Below are 19,350 nucleotides of genomic sequence, written 5' to 3' on the forward strand. Positions count from 1 at the left end.
AAACTCTCGCGTTTTGTACACATAATTAATGTTACCCGTTAGTAACAATAATTATTGTATTCTCTTAGTAGTTAGGCTATTTCATTATTTAATAAAATAAAACGTATACAAAATATCCGTAAAACTATAACCCAATGTTTACAAACTTGTAAACATTCAACAACAGCATTACAGAAGTAACAACTAGAATACATTTAATAAGCGATGTACAATTTAGGGTGAGTCAAACATTAAGATAAATAGCATTCAAGGAGCCATATTCAGAAACTAAAATTGAATAACAATTCAATAACAACATTCATTAGTGCGCCACGCTTAATGCAGCTTACTCGCATTGTAGATGAGCTTAAGAGCGAATAAACACTATAGTGTCATTGTATGGAACTTGCTAACTATGTAAACAAACCGCCATATTGAAATCATCATTCAGTGACAATTTCAATATGGCGGTTTGTTTACATAGTTAGCAAGTTCCATAGAATGACACTTTAGAGTTAGACCAGGCTAAGTTGGCAGCGATTTTGATAACCCAGACTGTGCAAGTGTTATTTAAACGTAATAATTTCATAGAAGTTTGACTCCGATCGCTGCCAACCATAGCTTGGTCAAAGAGAATTGATTGTAATAGAGAGGTAAAGGCTAAGAAAAAAAACGTGCCCCTTAGTTTGACATCCAAAACAGATGGCGCTGTACTGCGCCGTATATTTTGCGGTCACTGAATTGTCAAACGTCAACCTTTGACAATCAGAGTTACCGCAAAATGTATGGAGCAGTAAAGCGCCATCTCGTTTACCTGTCAAATTCGAAACACTTATTCAATCAATATATGTTTGGCTTGGTCTAACTCTACCAATGTATTTTCAATATCATTTTAATACATCAACTGCACGTTCGCGGACATGTCCCAGTTTTGCTAGAGCTCGATAACCTTTGTATACCGTTATATCATTCATCAACGATGAGAGATGATATACCTATAATACATATGATACAAATAATCGTTTGCGCAGGATACTTATAGCATTATTCTTAATTAATTAAGTAAAACAGAATATAACATATAATATCATGAGGTAGGAACCTTAATTTTATTAATGGTTAATTTCGTTCCACATAAACGGAAGGCGAACAAATTAGGCATAAATCATTATCTTAATAAAACAGTTCTTTAACCGGTAACCGCAAACGGAAACGAAATCCTTTTCGTTCCCGGGTGAATGAACGAAACCGGTTTGAAAAATAAAACGGTTTCCGAGCCCTGACAGTAATATAGGAACTTATCATAATTTACACTACCTATACTTACATATAATAACTGGACATACCTATGAGTCCAAAGACATTCGATAATGCTTTGTATCCTTACGACAAATGAAGTAAGTACCTACAAGATTTATTAGATTTGTTTCACAAACCGTATCACGTTTACATTTAATGGTTTTTCCGATAACTATATTGCATTCTTCGAGAGACTTCGTTTATTTATTTACTATTTCATTTTAAATTGATAAATTGCTAAATCGCTGTGTTGTCTTGTTCTTTTTTTGTTTCACACTGGAGTAATATTCTCAGAGAAAGGCTAGGTAGGTACATTGGCGAACGCAGTAAATATTATAAGAGAGTTAAAATTAAGCATACCTAATATTTTTATTTTATTTGGCGATTCACCAGAGTAGTTGATAAAACGGAACACGGCAATTGCCCTTGATTAAAACGTGTAAAAATTCGATATAAGAACTAGGTACAATTTTGCGTTAGCCCCGTCTTAACTAGATTATTATTACCAATGGTTTTCGTCTATATCGAGAACCTTTTCGTGTATACATAGTTTTTTAGCTTTGATTTTGTCATGTTATTTGAAAACTATAGGTCATTCAATCTGAACATTAATAGTTATCAAAATAATTACAGATTTTGTAAAATATACAAAATAATTTATTATATGTATGCGTCCAGTCGATGGGACCCTTATTTCGATTGAGACTTGAGAGCTTAATACATCTCGCGCGAATATAGTAAAATAAAATTATGTTTAGGTTGTCACTTAATTACCAGCATTTCAAAAATTCACAATCTTAAATTGATTGTGCACCTTATTTTCATAAAAATAACACTGTACCTATATATTGTACACAAAGGGAGCGCAATTTCATAACGGACCTGCCGAAGATTGCCTCTCTTTAAGACTAGGTACAAAGAGAGTCCTATTTGATCTAATTTGATTTTGACCGAACTGAAGGAAGGCATAATATTAATGTATCTTAGATATTTAAAGTCAAAATATACATACTTAAAGTTTAATATTATTATATTCAACTAAAAATATGTAATAACTTAAATCTGGCAACGCAAACGCATAACCAAAAAGTCAGCGTAAAGGTAATTTTGTATTTGAATCAACATCACATAAAATAAATACATATACCTATATAATGGGCAATATTTGTGCAACATTACTCTGTAACCTTAGGGCATTTAGGAAGTAACTGGACGCGTCATGGCTGTCATTTTCTGTACGAAACAGTCTGCTGATTTTTGCGGGGGAGGGGACGTCAAATGCATTGCTATTTCTACATGATTTGTACGTAACGTACAAATAGCCATGTCAGTCCATACAAAACTACACAATTGTACAAGTTTTTCGGCAGAGGGGTAAGCTCTTAAAGGCGACTCCAGTTATTAAATGCTCTTAGTGTGTAACTAACTATATGTACCTAATATGTATTTGATTATGATTCAATATCACAGACTAGCTTACTACATACTTCTGCCCGATTTATAAGCAAAACTTTACAATTAGTGCCCTAAAAGTTAAGCCTAGAAGTTTTTAGGTTGTTATTCTCACTGAGAGACGAAAATTGACGTTCGTCGTTACAATTTCGAGTCAAACTAGACCAATCATCCCATTATACAAGATTCTAATACAGTGAAACCTGGATAAGTGAGACTTCAAGGGACGAGCAGATTTGTCTCACTTAAAGAGGTATTCCACTTACCCAGGCTCTCAGTTAGCCAGGTACAAATAAATTTTTGTCTCATTTACAGAGGGTCCCATTAATAGAGGTGAGAATAGAGGATAAATCTCAGTTATAGAGGTGGTTAATAAGGTATTTTGTAATTATCTTTAAATGTTTAGGTAATATAATTCTTGTCCCTAAATATTTTTTAAGTCTGTTTAAATATTTATTTGAATTTAGTTTGAATGATTTTCCAAAGGATAGATTTTTTCAATTAAATTTGATACGGACTTCATTGCGTCAATGAAAATTTGTTTATTCTTGTTACAGACTAAGAGTTAATAAGAATACGGAAATAGATCAATAAAGTCCAAGTTAGAGAGGGCATAGATTGACGTTATCTCAGATACAGAGGTAATTCGTATAAAATTCTAAAAAAACAATTAGGAAAATGTAATCTTATAAATATAGTCTCAGTAAAAGAGGTAAAATACACTCTCTGTCTCAATTATAGAGGTAAATGTGACTATAAAATCACAACAACTAATCCCAGTTATAGAGGTTCGTTTTATCTCACTAACAGAGGTAATTCAGTGCTAAAGTGTTGGGACCGCACCATGAGTCCCAGCTATAGAGGTTTCTCACTTATCCAGGTCCCACTTAACCAGGTTTCACTGTATTAGCATGGAAGCATCCTGTTGCTATGGTCACTTTCTGAATTATGTTAGTGCATGGTTTTAGTCACGCGGCCCGATTCGAACTTTAAGATACGTCAATTAATAGATCTAGAAACGATATGGATTAGATAATATGTCAGTGTCAAATGTGACGTTTCTTCAAACAAAAACGTCACTTTTGACATTGACATATCTAATCCATATCGTTTCTAGATCTATTAATTGACGTATCTTAAAGTTCGAATCGGGCAGTTAGTCATTGTCGTTGTTGTGGTAGTGGCCGGTTTTATGTAATTGGTATAACTTGATAAGATCAAACTGTGCACGGTAATTCATATCTCGTACACACAGACTCAGGGTTTCCGAAATAAGTTTTATATTAATTCGAAATACCTCGAATTAAAAAAAAAATATAAAAAGTGAACGTAGTATTTGCACTTTATTTACTGTGGCATTAAACATTTTTTTCGTAGATAAAGATCCTCTGAAATTATATGGTAAGCATCTACTTATAATTCGGGTATTTTTAATAAATTCATCCATATATAAGTAAAAAGTACTTGGACGACTTGCCTTAGACATGTAGGTACTTACTTAATGTGTTCAGAACCTTAGGCTGTATGAGAATTGACCGACATTCCAAGAACTGAACATTAATTCACAAGAACACGAAAATCAAATTAGAATGCACACAACCCCCAAATGAGGAAACATTTAATCATTTGCATTTAGCACAGGAAATTGTACCCACAAATTTTGCTTCATAGGTTACTGGCCTGTTTTGAAAGACTACTGACGAATATATCGAGAAACAACACCTTTTTCTCGCACATACGGCGGTACCGTAACGAATTTAGTGTAAACGTCTATAATTTGCCCCATAATTTTACTGTAATATTCATTAGCTGTTCACTACAACTACATAGTTAAGCCATTTTTATTTAACTAGTTATTGTAAGGTACACTTTTTTCCAATATCGGAATTTTAATGTTATTCCTACTCAGAATCACGTCTTTTTTCGATCCCAATAGGTGTACCAAAATGTCCATACTGTTTACGTTCCTTCCATTCCGTTATCGTAACACAAAGTCTGTGAAAAATGGTAACGGAATGGAAATGAAAATCTAGGGACACTTTTTTTCTCCTATTAGGATCGGAATGGATCGTGATTCTGAGTCACAAAAAAAGTGTAGTTAAAACTTTAAATAAAAAGGCCCAGTTACAAGTAATATTTAAAAATACACATAATTACAAAACACTGACTTTAGAGATTCTATGTAAATAATAATAAACCTTTGTTAAAATCTTAACATATACTTTTCAATAATAAAAAAAATCATTGAAATTTGTCAAATGTACTGTAAACTGTACCATTTTAAAATACATAAATATATCACCTACTTTGTTATACTATTTAACTGTCGTAAATAATTTAATGTACCTAAACGTTTCAAATAATTATATATTATTGTCAATATTAACTTTAATATCTATGATTTAATCTTATTCTTAACTAAACATTACATAAAATATGACAACATAATATAACTAATCTATCTAGGAACGTTTAAATGGTAAATGTTTTACAATCAGAGTAAAATTAAAAATGCATAAAAAAAGATACAGTCGACATCATAAATATTTATTTAATTGCATAAATGCACATAATCTTACAAACATATGTACTATTAAAAAAATGTGGTTATATAACTTTATGAGCTCGACCGTACCAATATTAAATTTTATCAATAAACAAAATATTTTTTGCATAATATTAGGAGTTGAAAGAATAGTTTAAAATGCTTACATACAAAGTCGAAAATATGAAAATATTGAAGTACGTGAGGTGTTAGCTAAATCTGCCTCCGCATAATATATCTGCAAAAACTACATTTGAAAACTCATTTCATTTTATGCCTTTTTATCATACAATAAAGTGTACAATATCAAACGTGATATATGCATTATGCACATACACGTATGGTAAGCGAGGTAGAAATATCCTGCCTCCGGCCGCGAAGTTGCAGCACGCCGGCGCCTGCGCCGGTATCATACGTACATAATATAAGTACTTAAGTTCAATGAACATAACGATTTTTTTTAACAAACGGCTGATCCATTAGGAGCAAGCATTTTTTAAAACCTATCTACAATTGTTTTTTTCACATTTTTTATCACTGAAATAATTTACAACTACTGGCACAAAACTTGAGTTTGTACAAATACGGTATTGCATACCCATCTATATAAATATAACTTACATCTATAATCAATATACCTGACATTTTGCGTTTTCTGAAATGTGTTCGGCAGTTGCGTTGTTAAGGCTACTTAAAGCCAAAATTTATCTGGTTATAAGGAAGTATTAACCATCCGATCATGGTGATTATCGCCATTTGGAAGAGGGCCAGATCCCGAAAGTTTTTCTGAAAAAAGAAAATTGGGTTAGAAGCACTGGCGTACAAAATTTCTCGTATTTTAGGTAACCTGCGTTAAAAAAACACTTACCAATGTCATTTGAAGATAATTTCCCATTTATGCTACCACCCTTGTCTAGATTCTGGCGTTTTTGAATTCCTGGCTTGCGATAAAGACGTATGGTAAACATGAGAGTGGCGCCAACCAGCGGAGAAATGCCGGCGAGAACGAATGGCAAGGTATAGGAATCATATAAACCGTGCAGATAGGCTGCGAACGGCGGACCGATGGAAAGCGGAACCGCCGCAAGACCCAACATGCAACCGATAGCCTGCGCCGCGTGGGCACCGCCAACTAACTCAAACGCTATAGGCCCAATTAGGGCAATAAATGCGCCGTCGAACACGCCCATTCCTAACGAAATAACAATTATAAATGCAAAGGAATTAACAAATGGCAAAATAATAGTAAGGATTCCTATGACATAAAACGAAATCTGCTGCAACAGAATGCGGTCGATACCAGGCTTATCCGCGAGGAATCCGAAAACTAGTCTCCCTACCCCAGAAGTGGCCGCTATGCATTGTATAGGTACATTGTTGTATACTTTATCGAAAGTTTCAACGAATTTGCCTATGTGCACATAAGGTACAAAGTATCCGAATAGTGCCACGGGCATCGACAACGCCCACAATCTATATTTCTTATTTTTCCAAATTTCAACACTCACTATAGTTTTAATAAGTGAGGTACAGTTATCTTCCTTTAATGGTTTTTCTATAACCAATAAAGGAATAGGTTTAAATAAAATACCACAAAGCGCAATTCCAAATGTAAATATAGCTAGGACTCTGAACATCCAGTCGAGGCCGTAGTCTTCAATAAGATGTTTCATGAGAGGAGGCATCATGACTGTGAAAATAGAACTGCCTATGGTGACGATGCCATTGACGCGGCCAAGATATTTTTTGAAGTAGTGGCCAAGAATGGCGAGGGAGGGCGTGTAGGCGAGAGATGCGCCTAGTCCATATAGGACCCCGTAAGTGAAGCATAGAATATCGACGTGATCGGTGGCGAAAGAGGATAGAAGGAGGCCAGAGGCGGCGATGGTGCCACCGAGCACGGCGGTGCGACGCAGCCCCATCAGCGCGGTCAGCACGCCCGACAGCGGCGACAGCAGGAACGTCGTTCCCATCGCCAGGCTGCCCACCAGAGCTGAAACAAACATTTAAATTGGAAACTGTTGCGACTTATTAAATATGCATACGAATGTTCAAACATTATCTTTCCTTTACTACGTTAGCTTATGTTAAGCCTCAAATGTCTGGATATTCGGGAATATAATTGCATTGCCACCTTTCGGGTCATACATTTAACTAGCTTCCTAGCCTAGCTAGTCGGTAGTGACCTAGTGACCCTGCCTAGGCGATCCCGGATTCAAATCCCGGTAAGGGTATTTATTTGTGTGTTTATCACGAATATTTGTTCCTGAGTTATGGATGTTATCCATGTATATACGTAGTCGTATGTATTTGTCTATACTAGTATGTATAATACCCATAGTACAAGCTTCGCTTAGTTTGGGGCTAGGTCGTTCTGTGTAAGATAGTCCCCAAAAAAATATTTGCACAAAAACATGTTCATGACGAATGAGCGAAGTTGGTTAAAGCGAGAGATAGAATTAAAACGAAACCGTTTCTCGTAAGAAAAACAAAACAACATTGAGACAGTATCAGATATTATCTAAAGTTAACTACACTATAAATAAACAATAACTGCAAACTGCGATTGATCTTCTGCGTGTTAATTATGTTATCATGACATATTGCGGCCAGATAAAAAATACGTACTTATCACCAAAGAAATAAAAACAAAGCGCAATATATTTATTATTGTACATGTAAGAATGATTTCACATAATTATATAGTGTAAGTTCATGGGTTTTGAGAGTATTTTAAAATAACTTATCGGTGAATATATTTGCCAAATAAAACTATCCCAGCCCAGATGCTGGAGTAAGTATTAAATTTGTCCCCTATGCACTCAGTTAAGTTGCCAAGTGCCACACAATGTCTCGTAATCTAATCGGGTCACCAGACACGAGATACCTATCTAACTAAAACCATCAAGAAGATATATGCATGTTTTCTACGTATGTCAATTGAGTGTGAGGCACGACCGTTCGAAGATAGGTAATGAGGCTACACGCTGGCGTTTGCGGAACGGAGACTGTCTGGCAAATTAATATAAATTAGGTTCAGTTTTAAAATGGAAAAACGATTTGTTAGTATGAACACACAACGCATGAAAATTATTTATTATCACCGTGGTAAATACATATTGCTCAAATTAACTACGAGCATTTTCCGAAAAATAATGGCATCCGTAAATTTAATACCAGAAACAAATGCAAACTTGCTGTTCTTGCGACTTGGTAAGGCTCGAAAATCATTTATTTGGAAACAGTACCATTTCTACAACAAAATTCCTAATCAAGTAATCACATAATAGATTTACCCGATTGGAAATTTAAGAATGTTGTCAACGATAAATTGATTGAAAAATAATATTTAAAACAAGTGTCCGATTACTTAGAAGAATTCTTATTTTTTCTTATTTATTTATTCATTAAATATATACAGCAAACTTTTCACTATATCTAACTGTACATTTTAATTGAAACCAGCGTTTAAAGACATAGTGTGCAGTAACAGCCCAAAAAGACCGGGGGCCTGTGCTAGGGCTAGTTACAATATATGTGACACAAGTTTAGAGAGCGATCGGATTTTGGATAAACAATTTTCCTATACCTAATATAAAATTTACAAGTCAATGAAAAAAAGCTTAATTAAACATGCATTACTGGCTATTTTTTTAAGTATGTAATTATGTATATAACATACTATATACGTATATTGGGTTATATAATTATGTAAGTATATAAATTAAATTAAATTACTAACGTTAAAAACCCGCTAAGCGAAATGCCTTACCTACATCATTTTATGTAGAAAAGAGCTGATACTCTTCAAACGGCTAGGATAATTTTTATCAAACATAGCTAAGAACCACCGCAAGGAAACTCGCTTTCACGTAAAAAAAAACCGCATCAAAATCGGTCCAGCCGTTTGAGACCTACGATGCCACAGACAGACACGACTTTGGCGTCAAACGTATAATTCCTCTTTTCGAGAAGTTGTTGGTATGGGATAATTATATATTATATTTGTTAACGAATGGTAAACTAAGTTTTAAGGAAAAATGTGCAATAATAATTGACGGGCAGAAGTGTATACATACGTGGCAAAAATAAATTGAATTTCCGTCGAATTTCCTGTGGAATATGGAACGTGCAACATCAAGCCACCAAAACGCCCAAAACGAACTTTACTTGGGTGTAGAGTTCCCAAACGGTCATGTATATATTTGACTATTTGTAGTTGGTGTTGTTCAAGTTTGAATGGTATAAAATATTTAAAAAACCTACTAAATGAAAATATATTTGGTTTCAATAACAACATTCGCATTTTTGCTTATTTTACGAGTATAAGGACTCTTCATGAACGGAAATCATCATGGTCGTATATTATTTAGAATCAAATACCTATACAGAACCTAGTCATTTCCTTGTTTACCGTTATTTTTCCAAGAAATTCAGTCATTATCATTATTCTTAACTACGTAGTTAATTTAGATAAAATAGAAAAAAAGACAGGTACGATAATAACGGTACAGCACAAGCCATTTGTTTAGAACAGTTATTTATTCTTCTCAATGAGGAATTCCAATCTTCTCGGCGGATTAGAGAAGATCAAACGGACGTCATTTAGGGAAAAGGATCCAATCTACAAAAATCTGTCAATAGAATTTGAACATTCTGTCCAAAAGAAAAGTCTTTTATGGCATGGGTAACATGGGTTATGGGTGGGCACTGGGATCTCAGACATTACGGTAAAAACTAGGTTTGCTATTAAATGTGTAACTTTTCTTTTAGTTACTCTGTTTTTTTTTTAATTAAACCTATTGAAAAAAAAATCACTTCTCATGTTTAGGTACTTATGAAGCGGGTTGAAAGTGATAGTGATATTTCCATTCTAAATTTACCTCCCGATCCCATAAGAGAGACCACCACCACTAAGAGCCACCTCTTTTTTGAAAAAGTAGAAGTGTCGCATGTGGTTTACGAGTTGCGGCTTGACGAAAATCTAAATTCGTCTATTTATCTCTCTATCGCTCTGACATGTTCGAGCGATAGAGGTAAATAAACGAACGAACGAAGTGGAACTGAAAAACTAGTAACGTCGTGTAGCGTCATAAATTAACCGTGCTTTATGCAATTTAACTGCAACACAGCGATGTGTTACATTTCCATATCGTACCCACGGAATTTTAATTTCAAACACGTTAGGTAGAGAAACATGAGTACCTAACGAAAGTTGTTTTCATCAGCTCAATGGTTTGAAATTGAATCCGATTGTGGCCTTCAACGAGGGCGCCACGCCGCCGGCACGCGCGTCGTATCGAGTTCCATCGGCGCCAATTCTGATAAAACTACTTACCAATAAAACTATGCCTATTGTATAGCAGTCGTAAATCTCGAAACATCGTTATGTGGTATATACTTATTAATTATTTGTAAATCTCGTTTCTACATGGTTATAGGTAGTGAATATGAGACTATTTGTGACAGCACCTTTTCCCGTGGAGAGTCACATGTAATTTGTATTGCAAATATTTATTATTAATCACGAATCTTTGGAACAGGCATTATTAATATAAATTATTTCTTAGTTTTGTTTTAGCAAAATGTTTTTAAAGAGTTAGGTATATAGTGCAATATTTTAAATTTTACACTAATAAATTAACATTTTGTTTAATGACCTTGAATGATGCGACCCTAATGTCAATGGTGAATTTTAATTTATGGTTAAAGTGTACAATAGTATTTTATTAAGTTAAAAAACAAATTTACTCTAGTTCTTTTTTTTCTGCACCAAGTTTAGATTTTTATTTTAAAAAATTTCCCTTAAATTACTTTTTAAATATCAACGAAAATACTCTAAGATGCCGAAATTTTGTCATTGAGATCAGTTGAAAAAAGAAAACACAAGAGCAAAGGGGCTACTAGATTCTACAGCGTCAAATAATAATTATAAGTTAAGGATTTCCTTACCTGCATAATTTTCAGTTTAATTTAATTTAATCTTAAATTGTAACCACATGTTCAAAAAATATTTAACAAAGAATTTAGAGAAACTGATGTAACTTAAAACAGTCTATGTAGTTTTATATAAATTATTACTTTTATTATTTAAACTTCTTAAAATTGTAGGTACCTATTGAATAAAAGAAGAACAGGTAAAACAATTTCTTCTTTACCTATTTGATAAATAGGTACCATTAGACATCATTTCACAGTGGCAAGGGAAAATAAGGATGAAATTCCTAAATACAATTGCATCATTTATATTTTGCTAAGTAGGTAAATTAACCTAACAATACTTACATGCTTTGCTCTCAAAGTTTGGTACATTTTGTTCCTTCAGTTGTTTTGACATCACTGTATATATCACACTATATGAATTTATCACACCAAAGAGAAGGCCATTTGTGAGGAATGAGCCCACCAGCACAGAATATGCTCTGAACCCCCCATCAGGGGGACCACTTGCGAACTCATCATTATTTCCACGCACATTTCCATTTGTTTCGGGCTTCGGTATCTCGGCACTTCTCACCTCCACATTACGTACTTTAGTCAGTAGTTCTGAGTTTTCCTTTGGTTCCAAATCCATTTTCCAAAATATTATTTGATTCTTTCATACGATACCAATCCGATGAAAGGCTTTTGAACATCAATTCTATTAAAACTGTAATTTGATCTTGACTATCTACGTATAAAATAAAATTGTTACACAAAGCAAACTTTTATCACTTATTCAGAGGGAGTATACTATGATCATAACTTCATAACCCCGGTCAAACTTATAGTTCATTTTTCGATTTATTACCATAATCTACGACACGAACAAATCAGGCACGCGGTCGAGTTCTCTTTGATAAATTATTTTCTGCATCCTCGCTGATAGTGAAGTGAACTACTGACTGACTGACTGAATCTGAATGGATTGACAGTGACAGTTCACAGGATGGCATTTGACAGTTGTCAGGATAAGAATATTGCCAGGAAAAAAACTTTAGGTGCGAAATGATTCGATATCGTTGTTTAAAATCAATATTTTTGAAACAATAATAAACTGGCATTTTGATATTTATGATGATAATAAGTTCTATTTTCAAATTCTAGTCATTGTTAGTTTTGATGAATAAGAAAATTATTAAGAGAAGAGTAGAAAACAAACGTGACCCAGGAGATCTCGAACCGTGGGATGTGTATCTGAACGCGTATACGTGTCAAAAAATTACAACACAGCTGTCTACTGTCATGCCCACAAGTCTAGTCTATTTTCGCGAACAAATACGTGGTGCGTAAATATTATTTTATACATTTTGTTTAAAATAAATTCGCGAAACAATACAATTTTGTTTCGTGAACGGCAGCTGATAATTAAGTTCATTAGCCTTCCAGAACTTGTTTCCTAAACATGGCACCATCATCAGATTGGGATGAAATAAAGCGCCTAGCTGCAGATTTCCAAAAAGCTCAGCTTAGTTCTACTGCTCAAAGGTAAGTTACAATTTTTCATCCGCCGACCCTACACAATGTGCCCATGCCCTGACAACCAACACCAACTTTATAACATGAAATACAAACAAAATGTGTGTATATAAATATTTGTTTACAGGCTTTCAGAAAGAAATTGCATTGAAATTGTCACAAAACTGATAGAACTGAAATTGATTGATGTGATTTTTACTACTGACGGCAAGGAGTATTTAACTACTCAACAACTAGTGAGGGAAATAAAGGATGAACTTTATGTACATGGTGGCAGGATTAACACAGTTGAGTTGGCTAAGGAGCTCAATGTCGACCTCAGCCAGATCAATACCAGCATCACAGAGATTGTCAAAGGAAAAGAAGTTCAACTGGTGTCTGGCTATTTGATAGCATCATACTATTTGGAGAAAATTGCAAAAGAAATCAATGAAAAACTTCAACTTCAAGGACAATTATCTGTTGGAGAGCTGACTCTGCAGTATGACTTGCCAGCTGAATTATTACAACATAGTGTACTTGAAAAATATCTGGGCAAACTCATTTTTGGTAAACAAGATGCTTCTGAACCCAGAACTTTTTATACGGAAGAGTATATCATGAGGACAAAAGCAAAAATTAAGGGAGCACTGATGGGCCTTTTGAAGCCGACTCCTATAACTGTTATAGTCAATCACTGTAATGTTGTTGAGCGGCTGTTCCTGTCCCTGTTTGACCAGGTGAATGCCCCTGGAATGCTGACTGGCAGACAAACAGGAGCTCTCTATGTACCGTCTTGTTATACTAAGTCACAAAATGATTGGGTGATGAGTTTTTACAAACAAAATAACTATCTGGAGTATGATGCATTATCTCGCTTGGGTATCTCAGACCCAAAAGGCTATGTGAAGAGGACTCTACCAAATGAGGATCTTACATTTCTCAGCAGCTGTGCACTTGGATCACAGATCAAACAACAGCTTGAGACAGCTCTAGAGGAGTGTATAGCATCTAAAAGTTACTTAGATGTTGTTTCCTTGCTGCCCTCTGTATTATCAGATACAGATATTGAAAATGTTCTAGATGAATTACTGAAGAACAACTCAAAGGCAACAATTGTCTTTGAAAACACTGGTAATCATATCTTCTATATTGATTGTTGCCACTCAAAAATCCTAAATTACTGTAGCTACCATTGATTTTCTTTATTTTAGACCTGTGAGTGGATTCATTATTAATATTGAATTTGTATTTTCAGTTTTCAGCAACCACTATATTGACACATTAAAACAAGCTTGCACACCAATGATGCAAAGCAAAGTAGATGCAGTTGTCAAATCAGGAAAATATCAGCAGTTTTATTTAGAGAAGCAATTGTCCAAGGCTAATGACCTAACACAACAGGGCCATACTGACCACAAAGCTGAAAGGCGAGATGAGAGAAGACGGAAGGCAGCTTCAGGTAAAGGGGGTGGAGGCACCCAAGGCCGGGAAACTAAAACAAAGGCTGTCAAAAAACATCCGAGGGGTAAACAGGCTGCTCACGATTCTGACTCCGATGATGCCTCCACTGTCAGTAAGAAAAACCCATCCCAATTAGAAATTGTAGACATTGAAGATGTAAAGAAAATCATCAAAGATGCTCTTGAAAATGAGGGACTTGAAGATCTTTTGACTCAAATAGCTGAATATCTACATGGGTATGTTCCCAATCCTTTCACTTTTGTCAATGTATTCATAAGTATAACTCACATGCCAACCTTTATACAAATATAGCTAAGCCATAAACTTAAAACAGTTTAGGGATTCTTAAGATATAGGTAATAATATTTTTTGTTTTCCAGGGGATTGAACCAAACTGCATTGGTACTAGCAAAAGAAACAGCCGAAAAGCTGATGCAAGATGCCACTCAGAGCAGGAAACAGACCCACTCTTCCACACAAGACAAGATCAACATTTTGATAAATGATATCAAGCTTTATGAGAAGGGTCTTAAGTCCTTGCCAGCTGATAAACAGCCGCAGTTCATCAAATACCTTCTCAAGTCTTTAGGAGGTGATGTCTTATCCGAATTCTGCAAATATGCAGCAAACCAATGCAATATTTCTGTTCAAATGGATGTATTAACTCCGGAGCAGAGAAACAAGATTATTAACGACTTGACAGAGGAATACACGAAACCATTTAAGGCTCTGAATGCCACACTCTCTGATCAGAATTTGGAGCTGTTTTATCAAGCTGTTGACTTGTGTCTAGCAGAATGTGGTATGATTTTGAAGAAGATAGACAAGAAGAAGGACAAGTATGGTTTTCTTATTCATGAATTGACCAGCATTTTACATTTGTAGCAGTGGTGGATGCTCATTTATTTTTGTTTCAGGCTTGTGATAACCAATCACAGAGAAAAGTTGATATCGGAGTTGGAAAATTGTGATGACCCAGCCTTGTCACTGCATCTGGCTGTGTTGGCGATATTTACAATCCTTACGCAGAATATGCTGCATGCGTCTGGGAGGCTGGTGCCTGTTATTATCGAATTTTTGAAAACTCAGCTTAAAGAGGAGCAGTTTGTAGAACTGCAACAGTACCATGGTAATAATTATTGTTTTCTAGTGAAATTAAAAATCTACCTATATAACATCTATTCAGTTAATAAAATAAAATAATTTCATTCAGTTACTATCTTGAAAATAAATGGATAAGTCCACTACCTCGGCGGAGACTCGAATACGCGACTACAGGATCCATACATCTTTGAATTATTAAAATGTTTTAACTACTATTACGTAATAGAACGTCTTAACCGTTAAACTATTTGACATTCGTTTCTAGTAATTCGATTTCGAACCGTAATTCTTACCGTAGAGATGCGTTTTTGTTTTAAATAAGATGGCAAGTATGTTGCCGCTATGGACTTAAGGGTTTAAGCCGCTGTCGTCCAAGTCTTGTACAGCCACGCTGCCCGCGCCGCCGGTCGCGTGGGTTCAGTCCGCGACCTTAATGATGCAAAAAATAGTTTTTTTTTTCTTTATTTCAAACAATTAAATTCGATGGTACTATTTCGTTATTGAATTAATGCTGAATACTATTTTTATTACAGAGTTAGTTACAAAGTACCTGACTGCAAATGACGAAGAGAAAACAGAGGTTGAAGACAAGCTAAAGGAGGAAATGGCTACAATTAAGAATATTGTTTATGATGTTAAGAAAAACAAATGAATTGTTTTTGTTTTCAGTTTCAAAGTAATTGAATAATATTGTTTTATAAACTAAAATGTCTAATCATTTAATTATTATGTCAGGTGAAGTCAAAAATATTTCCATTCTTGCACCTTTCTTCATTACAATAAGGCGTTAAATGTATTCATTTTTTGAAACATCAATGCTACACAGTAAATGGCATAAAAACATAACTCTCAATATTGTTGATCCATTCTTTTTTCCAAGTATTCTCTTAGTTTCCTTAATATAGGTGTAGGTTTCACAAAAGGGGACTAATAATGTTCCAAATTAAAAGCAAGCATTTATTACAAAATCCTGTGAACAACAAATCCAGAGAACACAACAATTCAATTGTAAATAAAATAATGCATGTGCACATCCGTAACATTTAAGGCTCCGTCATACAGGCGCGTTTTGAGGGCGGCGCGTGAGCGGGGCGCGCCGCTTTTACATATAAAACGCTCACGCCCCGCCCGGAAAACGAGCTTGTGTGACAGAACCTTTAGTGATCTGAACTGGCCAACTTGAGAATATGGGTTCTCAAATTAAAATATGGACATTCCTAAGACATCATGTACATAGTACAAACATTTAGCAATGAATGAAAGTACAACTAAATTCAGTTAGTTTATAAAAGCACCAGGGTATCATAGTTCATTATGGAAGAACAAAATATGTTAGTTCAGAAAACATCAAACGTAACACACTGGAACATTTAAAAGCATTCGATTTTATTTCTTTAGTGTTTTAAAGTAAAGAAATACATATTCTGCAAAATCAACTCCTATTATGTAGCAAGATTCAATCTGTAAATGCACTTAGGGCCAGTTGCACCAACCACATTTGACAGACTGATTAATGTCAATCAACAGTGTGGTATGAAACTTCCCGTACAATAAAATTTTGTGAATGCTTTAACAGTGACAGATGGTTTGGTGCAACTAGGGTTGCCATACGTCCGGATTTGTGCGGATTTTTGACCCTTTGTCCGGATTGCGGCCGGACTTGGCATGTGTCCGGATTTTTAGGAATGACCTTATAAAAATAAAATGCGCGCCCGGGGAGGGGGCTACGGGATCGGGCAAAGGGAAAGGGAAAAGTAGAGCCACGATACAGTACACCGCAGAGAGCAGCGCGCCGCCGGGGCGTCGTTCAAGTTACGCCAAATCTCTGCTACAAGAAATGTCCGGATTTTTAGGGTGATGTCCGGCTTTTTATCAGGACATTTAATTCTTCCATATGGCAACCCTAGGTGCAACCGACCCTTAGAGCAGAAAAATACCCTTAAAATGCAATCTCTGGCAACTTGTGACATTAAAACACCTGTTAATAGTAAATAATCATAACATAATATAATAACTTGCCAAAGATACTTTGTTCCATTAGTTCATATAAAATAGTACCTATGACTAAATCTATCTTTTTTCTGATAGGTGCTATAGTTTATGGTTAGCATAGTTTATGAGTTAGCTTTAGCGGCTTGACGTTTTTTCACATCCCAGTTGTACACTCTTGCCATATTTACTTCAGTAGTTGTCCATTGATCACTGAAATAAAAATAAAAAATAATTAAAACACTGCTTTATACAAGAAATGGGAGTAGACTATAAAGATGATGAAAGCTAAGAAGTACTTAACAGTTAAATTAAAAGTAAATATAGATTTTACTTGGGACATAGTCAAGGAATTTGATTTTGGTACCATATCACAGTGACAGACAACAATATGAGATCTACTGATTTGCCGACGGAAACTTTCCAAAATTGCGAAATTTTCCATATAGAAGGTCAAAGATGATGAAAGCTAAGAAGTACTTATAACAGTTAAATTAAAAGTAAATATAGATTTTACTTGGGACATAGTCAAGGAATTTGATTTTGGTACCATATCACAGTGACAGACAACAATATGAGATCTACTGATTTGCCGACGGAAACTTTCCAAAATTGCGAAATTTTCCATATAGAAGGTCAATTCCAGAAGTTTCAGAAACTTCTCACAGTTTTTTTATGGGGATTGAAACTTTCCATAACATAAGAAGGAAATTTCCGGGAACTTTTATGATTTTTAGGAAACTTTCAGCAACTTGCACATCTGTAATGAGATCCCTGGTCGCTATCATATTGATTGTGTGTGACAAGTTACAAAGTTGCACAGAAATCAAATTCCTTGACTGTAATGTATTTAGGATGAACAGAACAGTCATGTAAAACTTTGGCATTCAGATAAATAATAGACAGTTACCGTAAGAAGTCCAAGTCATGTTCTACACAGGCCAAGTTTTTCTTAGCAGTTGCCATATTGGAAGAGAGTAACTTCTCAGCGTCTTCTAAAGAGTACTCCAGCATCACATTAGCTCCCAGCCATAGGTATACCTTCTCAGTTGGTGGTACATTAGCCTGAAAATAAAAACATTTCAATTATATTTATTTATATATAAATGTGTAAGTGATAATATCATTTACAATGTACAAAATAGGTAAGTAAAATTAAAAACATTCTTTCAACCACTACACAATAGTGTTTTTTTTGTCATACTTTCTATGATGGATCAAATTGGCCCAAGAAATTTCATGTAGGTAGGTATTAAGAAAATATGAAAATAGATATGGTACCTTAACAAAAACTTGATCACTTAATAAAAATTGAGTATCCATGTCTTCCTTCTGTGCTTTCAATTTCTCTATCATTTCAAGTGATCTAGCTAAGTCAGGAATTTGTTGCCTCAAACGCCTCCTTTTGGTTGCTAGGGTGTATTCCATAAACTTGTACTTGCCATGCTGTTCGTCGAGTTTTCGTAATACTTTATCTACACCTTCAGAGTTTTCTGGTAAACTCATAAATTCATCAACATTATCCTGGAAAAACAAGAAAAATATATTAGTTTTTAATGCTTAATAGCAACTATCATATTTATTTTAATTATAGAAATATATATATAGCTTTTATTTTCAATACAAAGGCAGCTAGGACCGAAAAATCATAGTTCAAGTAACAGGTGCTGGAGGATTCTTAAGACTAACCTATAAAAATTTTAAATTCCACAAAACTATTATTTTAGTAATAAAGCCTTGATTCAATTAATTGTCTGTAATAACGATATGCAATAATAGTGATAAAGTATACACTTACTACAAATACAGCTTCAGGAATTCCAGAATAAGATTTTTCATTTGCGGACTCCGCTGCATCACCTTCCATTTTGTTTATAAATGTTATCTTTAGTAATAATTATTCGATTCGATCACAGCAGCATCGACTGTTTATATCACGACGTATAACACCTTTTATTATAAGATGCCGCAAACATTTTCTTATAAGCCGAGAAAATTTTAACTTCTACGGAACAAGCAAGGAGAGGAGATAGCGGAGCGAATTTGACAGTTTTTTTTTATGGTTTTTTTTTTTTTTTTTT

The 19,350-nt window shown here is 34.7% G+C and overlaps 3 protein-coding genes across 4 annotated transcripts; 1 reads left to right on the plus strand and 2 right to left on the minus strand.

Annotated features, from left to right (window-relative positions):
* Positions 1 to 4,995: 4,995 nt before the first annotated feature.
* On the minus strand, positions 4,996 to 12,158 carry LOC134794222 (monocarboxylate transporter 10). The gene is made up of 3 exons (XM_063765962.1): positions 11,561 to 12,158; positions 6,144 to 7,268; positions 4,996 to 6,061 (listed from the first exon to the last, which is right to left on the minus strand). The coding sequence occupies exons 1-3, from the start codon at positions 11,847 to 11,849 to the stop codon at positions 5,988 to 5,990; spliced, it is 1,488 nt and encodes a 495-aa protein (XP_063622032.1). The 5' UTR covers positions 11,850 to 12,158; the 3' UTR covers positions 4,996 to 5,987.
* Positions 12,159 to 12,416: 258 nt separating this feature from the next.
* LOC134794236 (E3 UFM1-protein ligase 1 homolog) lies at positions 12,417 to 15,988 on the plus strand. Of its 2 annotated transcripts, XM_063765988.1 has the most exons (7): positions 12,417 to 12,539; positions 12,644 to 12,742; positions 12,861 to 13,846; positions 13,971 to 14,412; positions 14,557 to 15,015; positions 15,094 to 15,305; positions 15,814 to 15,988. In XM_063765988.1, exons 2-7 carry the CDS (start codon positions 12,660 to 12,662, stop codon positions 15,930 to 15,932), a joined length of 2,301 nt encoding a protein of 766 aa, XP_063622058.1. In that variant the 5' UTR covers positions 12,417 to 12,539; positions 12,644 to 12,659; the 3' UTR covers positions 15,933 to 15,988. The 2 variants fall into 2 exon arrangements, with proteins under 2 accessions (XP_063622058.1, XP_063622057.1); XM_063765987.1 differs by having other exon boundaries at positions 12,507 to 12,742.
* Positions 15,989 to 17,272: 1,284 nt separating this feature from the next.
* Positions 17,273 to 19,282, minus strand: LOC134794261 (prefoldin subunit 3). Its single transcript, XM_063766023.1, has 4 exons — positions 19,068 to 19,282; positions 18,551 to 18,793; positions 18,180 to 18,334; positions 17,273 to 17,482 (listed from the first exon to the last, which is right to left on the minus strand). Exons 1-4 carry the CDS (start codon positions 19,134 to 19,136, stop codon positions 17,395 to 17,397), a joined length of 555 nt encoding a protein of 184 aa, XP_063622093.1. The 5' UTR covers positions 19,137 to 19,282; the 3' UTR covers positions 17,273 to 17,394.
* Between the last annotated feature and the right edge of the window lie 68 nt (positions 19,283 to 19,350).

This window comes from Cydia splendana, chromosome 10 (genome assembly GCF_910591565.1).
Source record: "Cydia splendana chromosome 10, ilCydSple1.2, whole genome shotgun sequence".
In the NCBI taxonomy this organism is placed as follows: Eukaryota; Metazoa; Arthropoda; class Insecta; order Lepidoptera; family Tortricidae; genus Cydia; species Cydia splendana.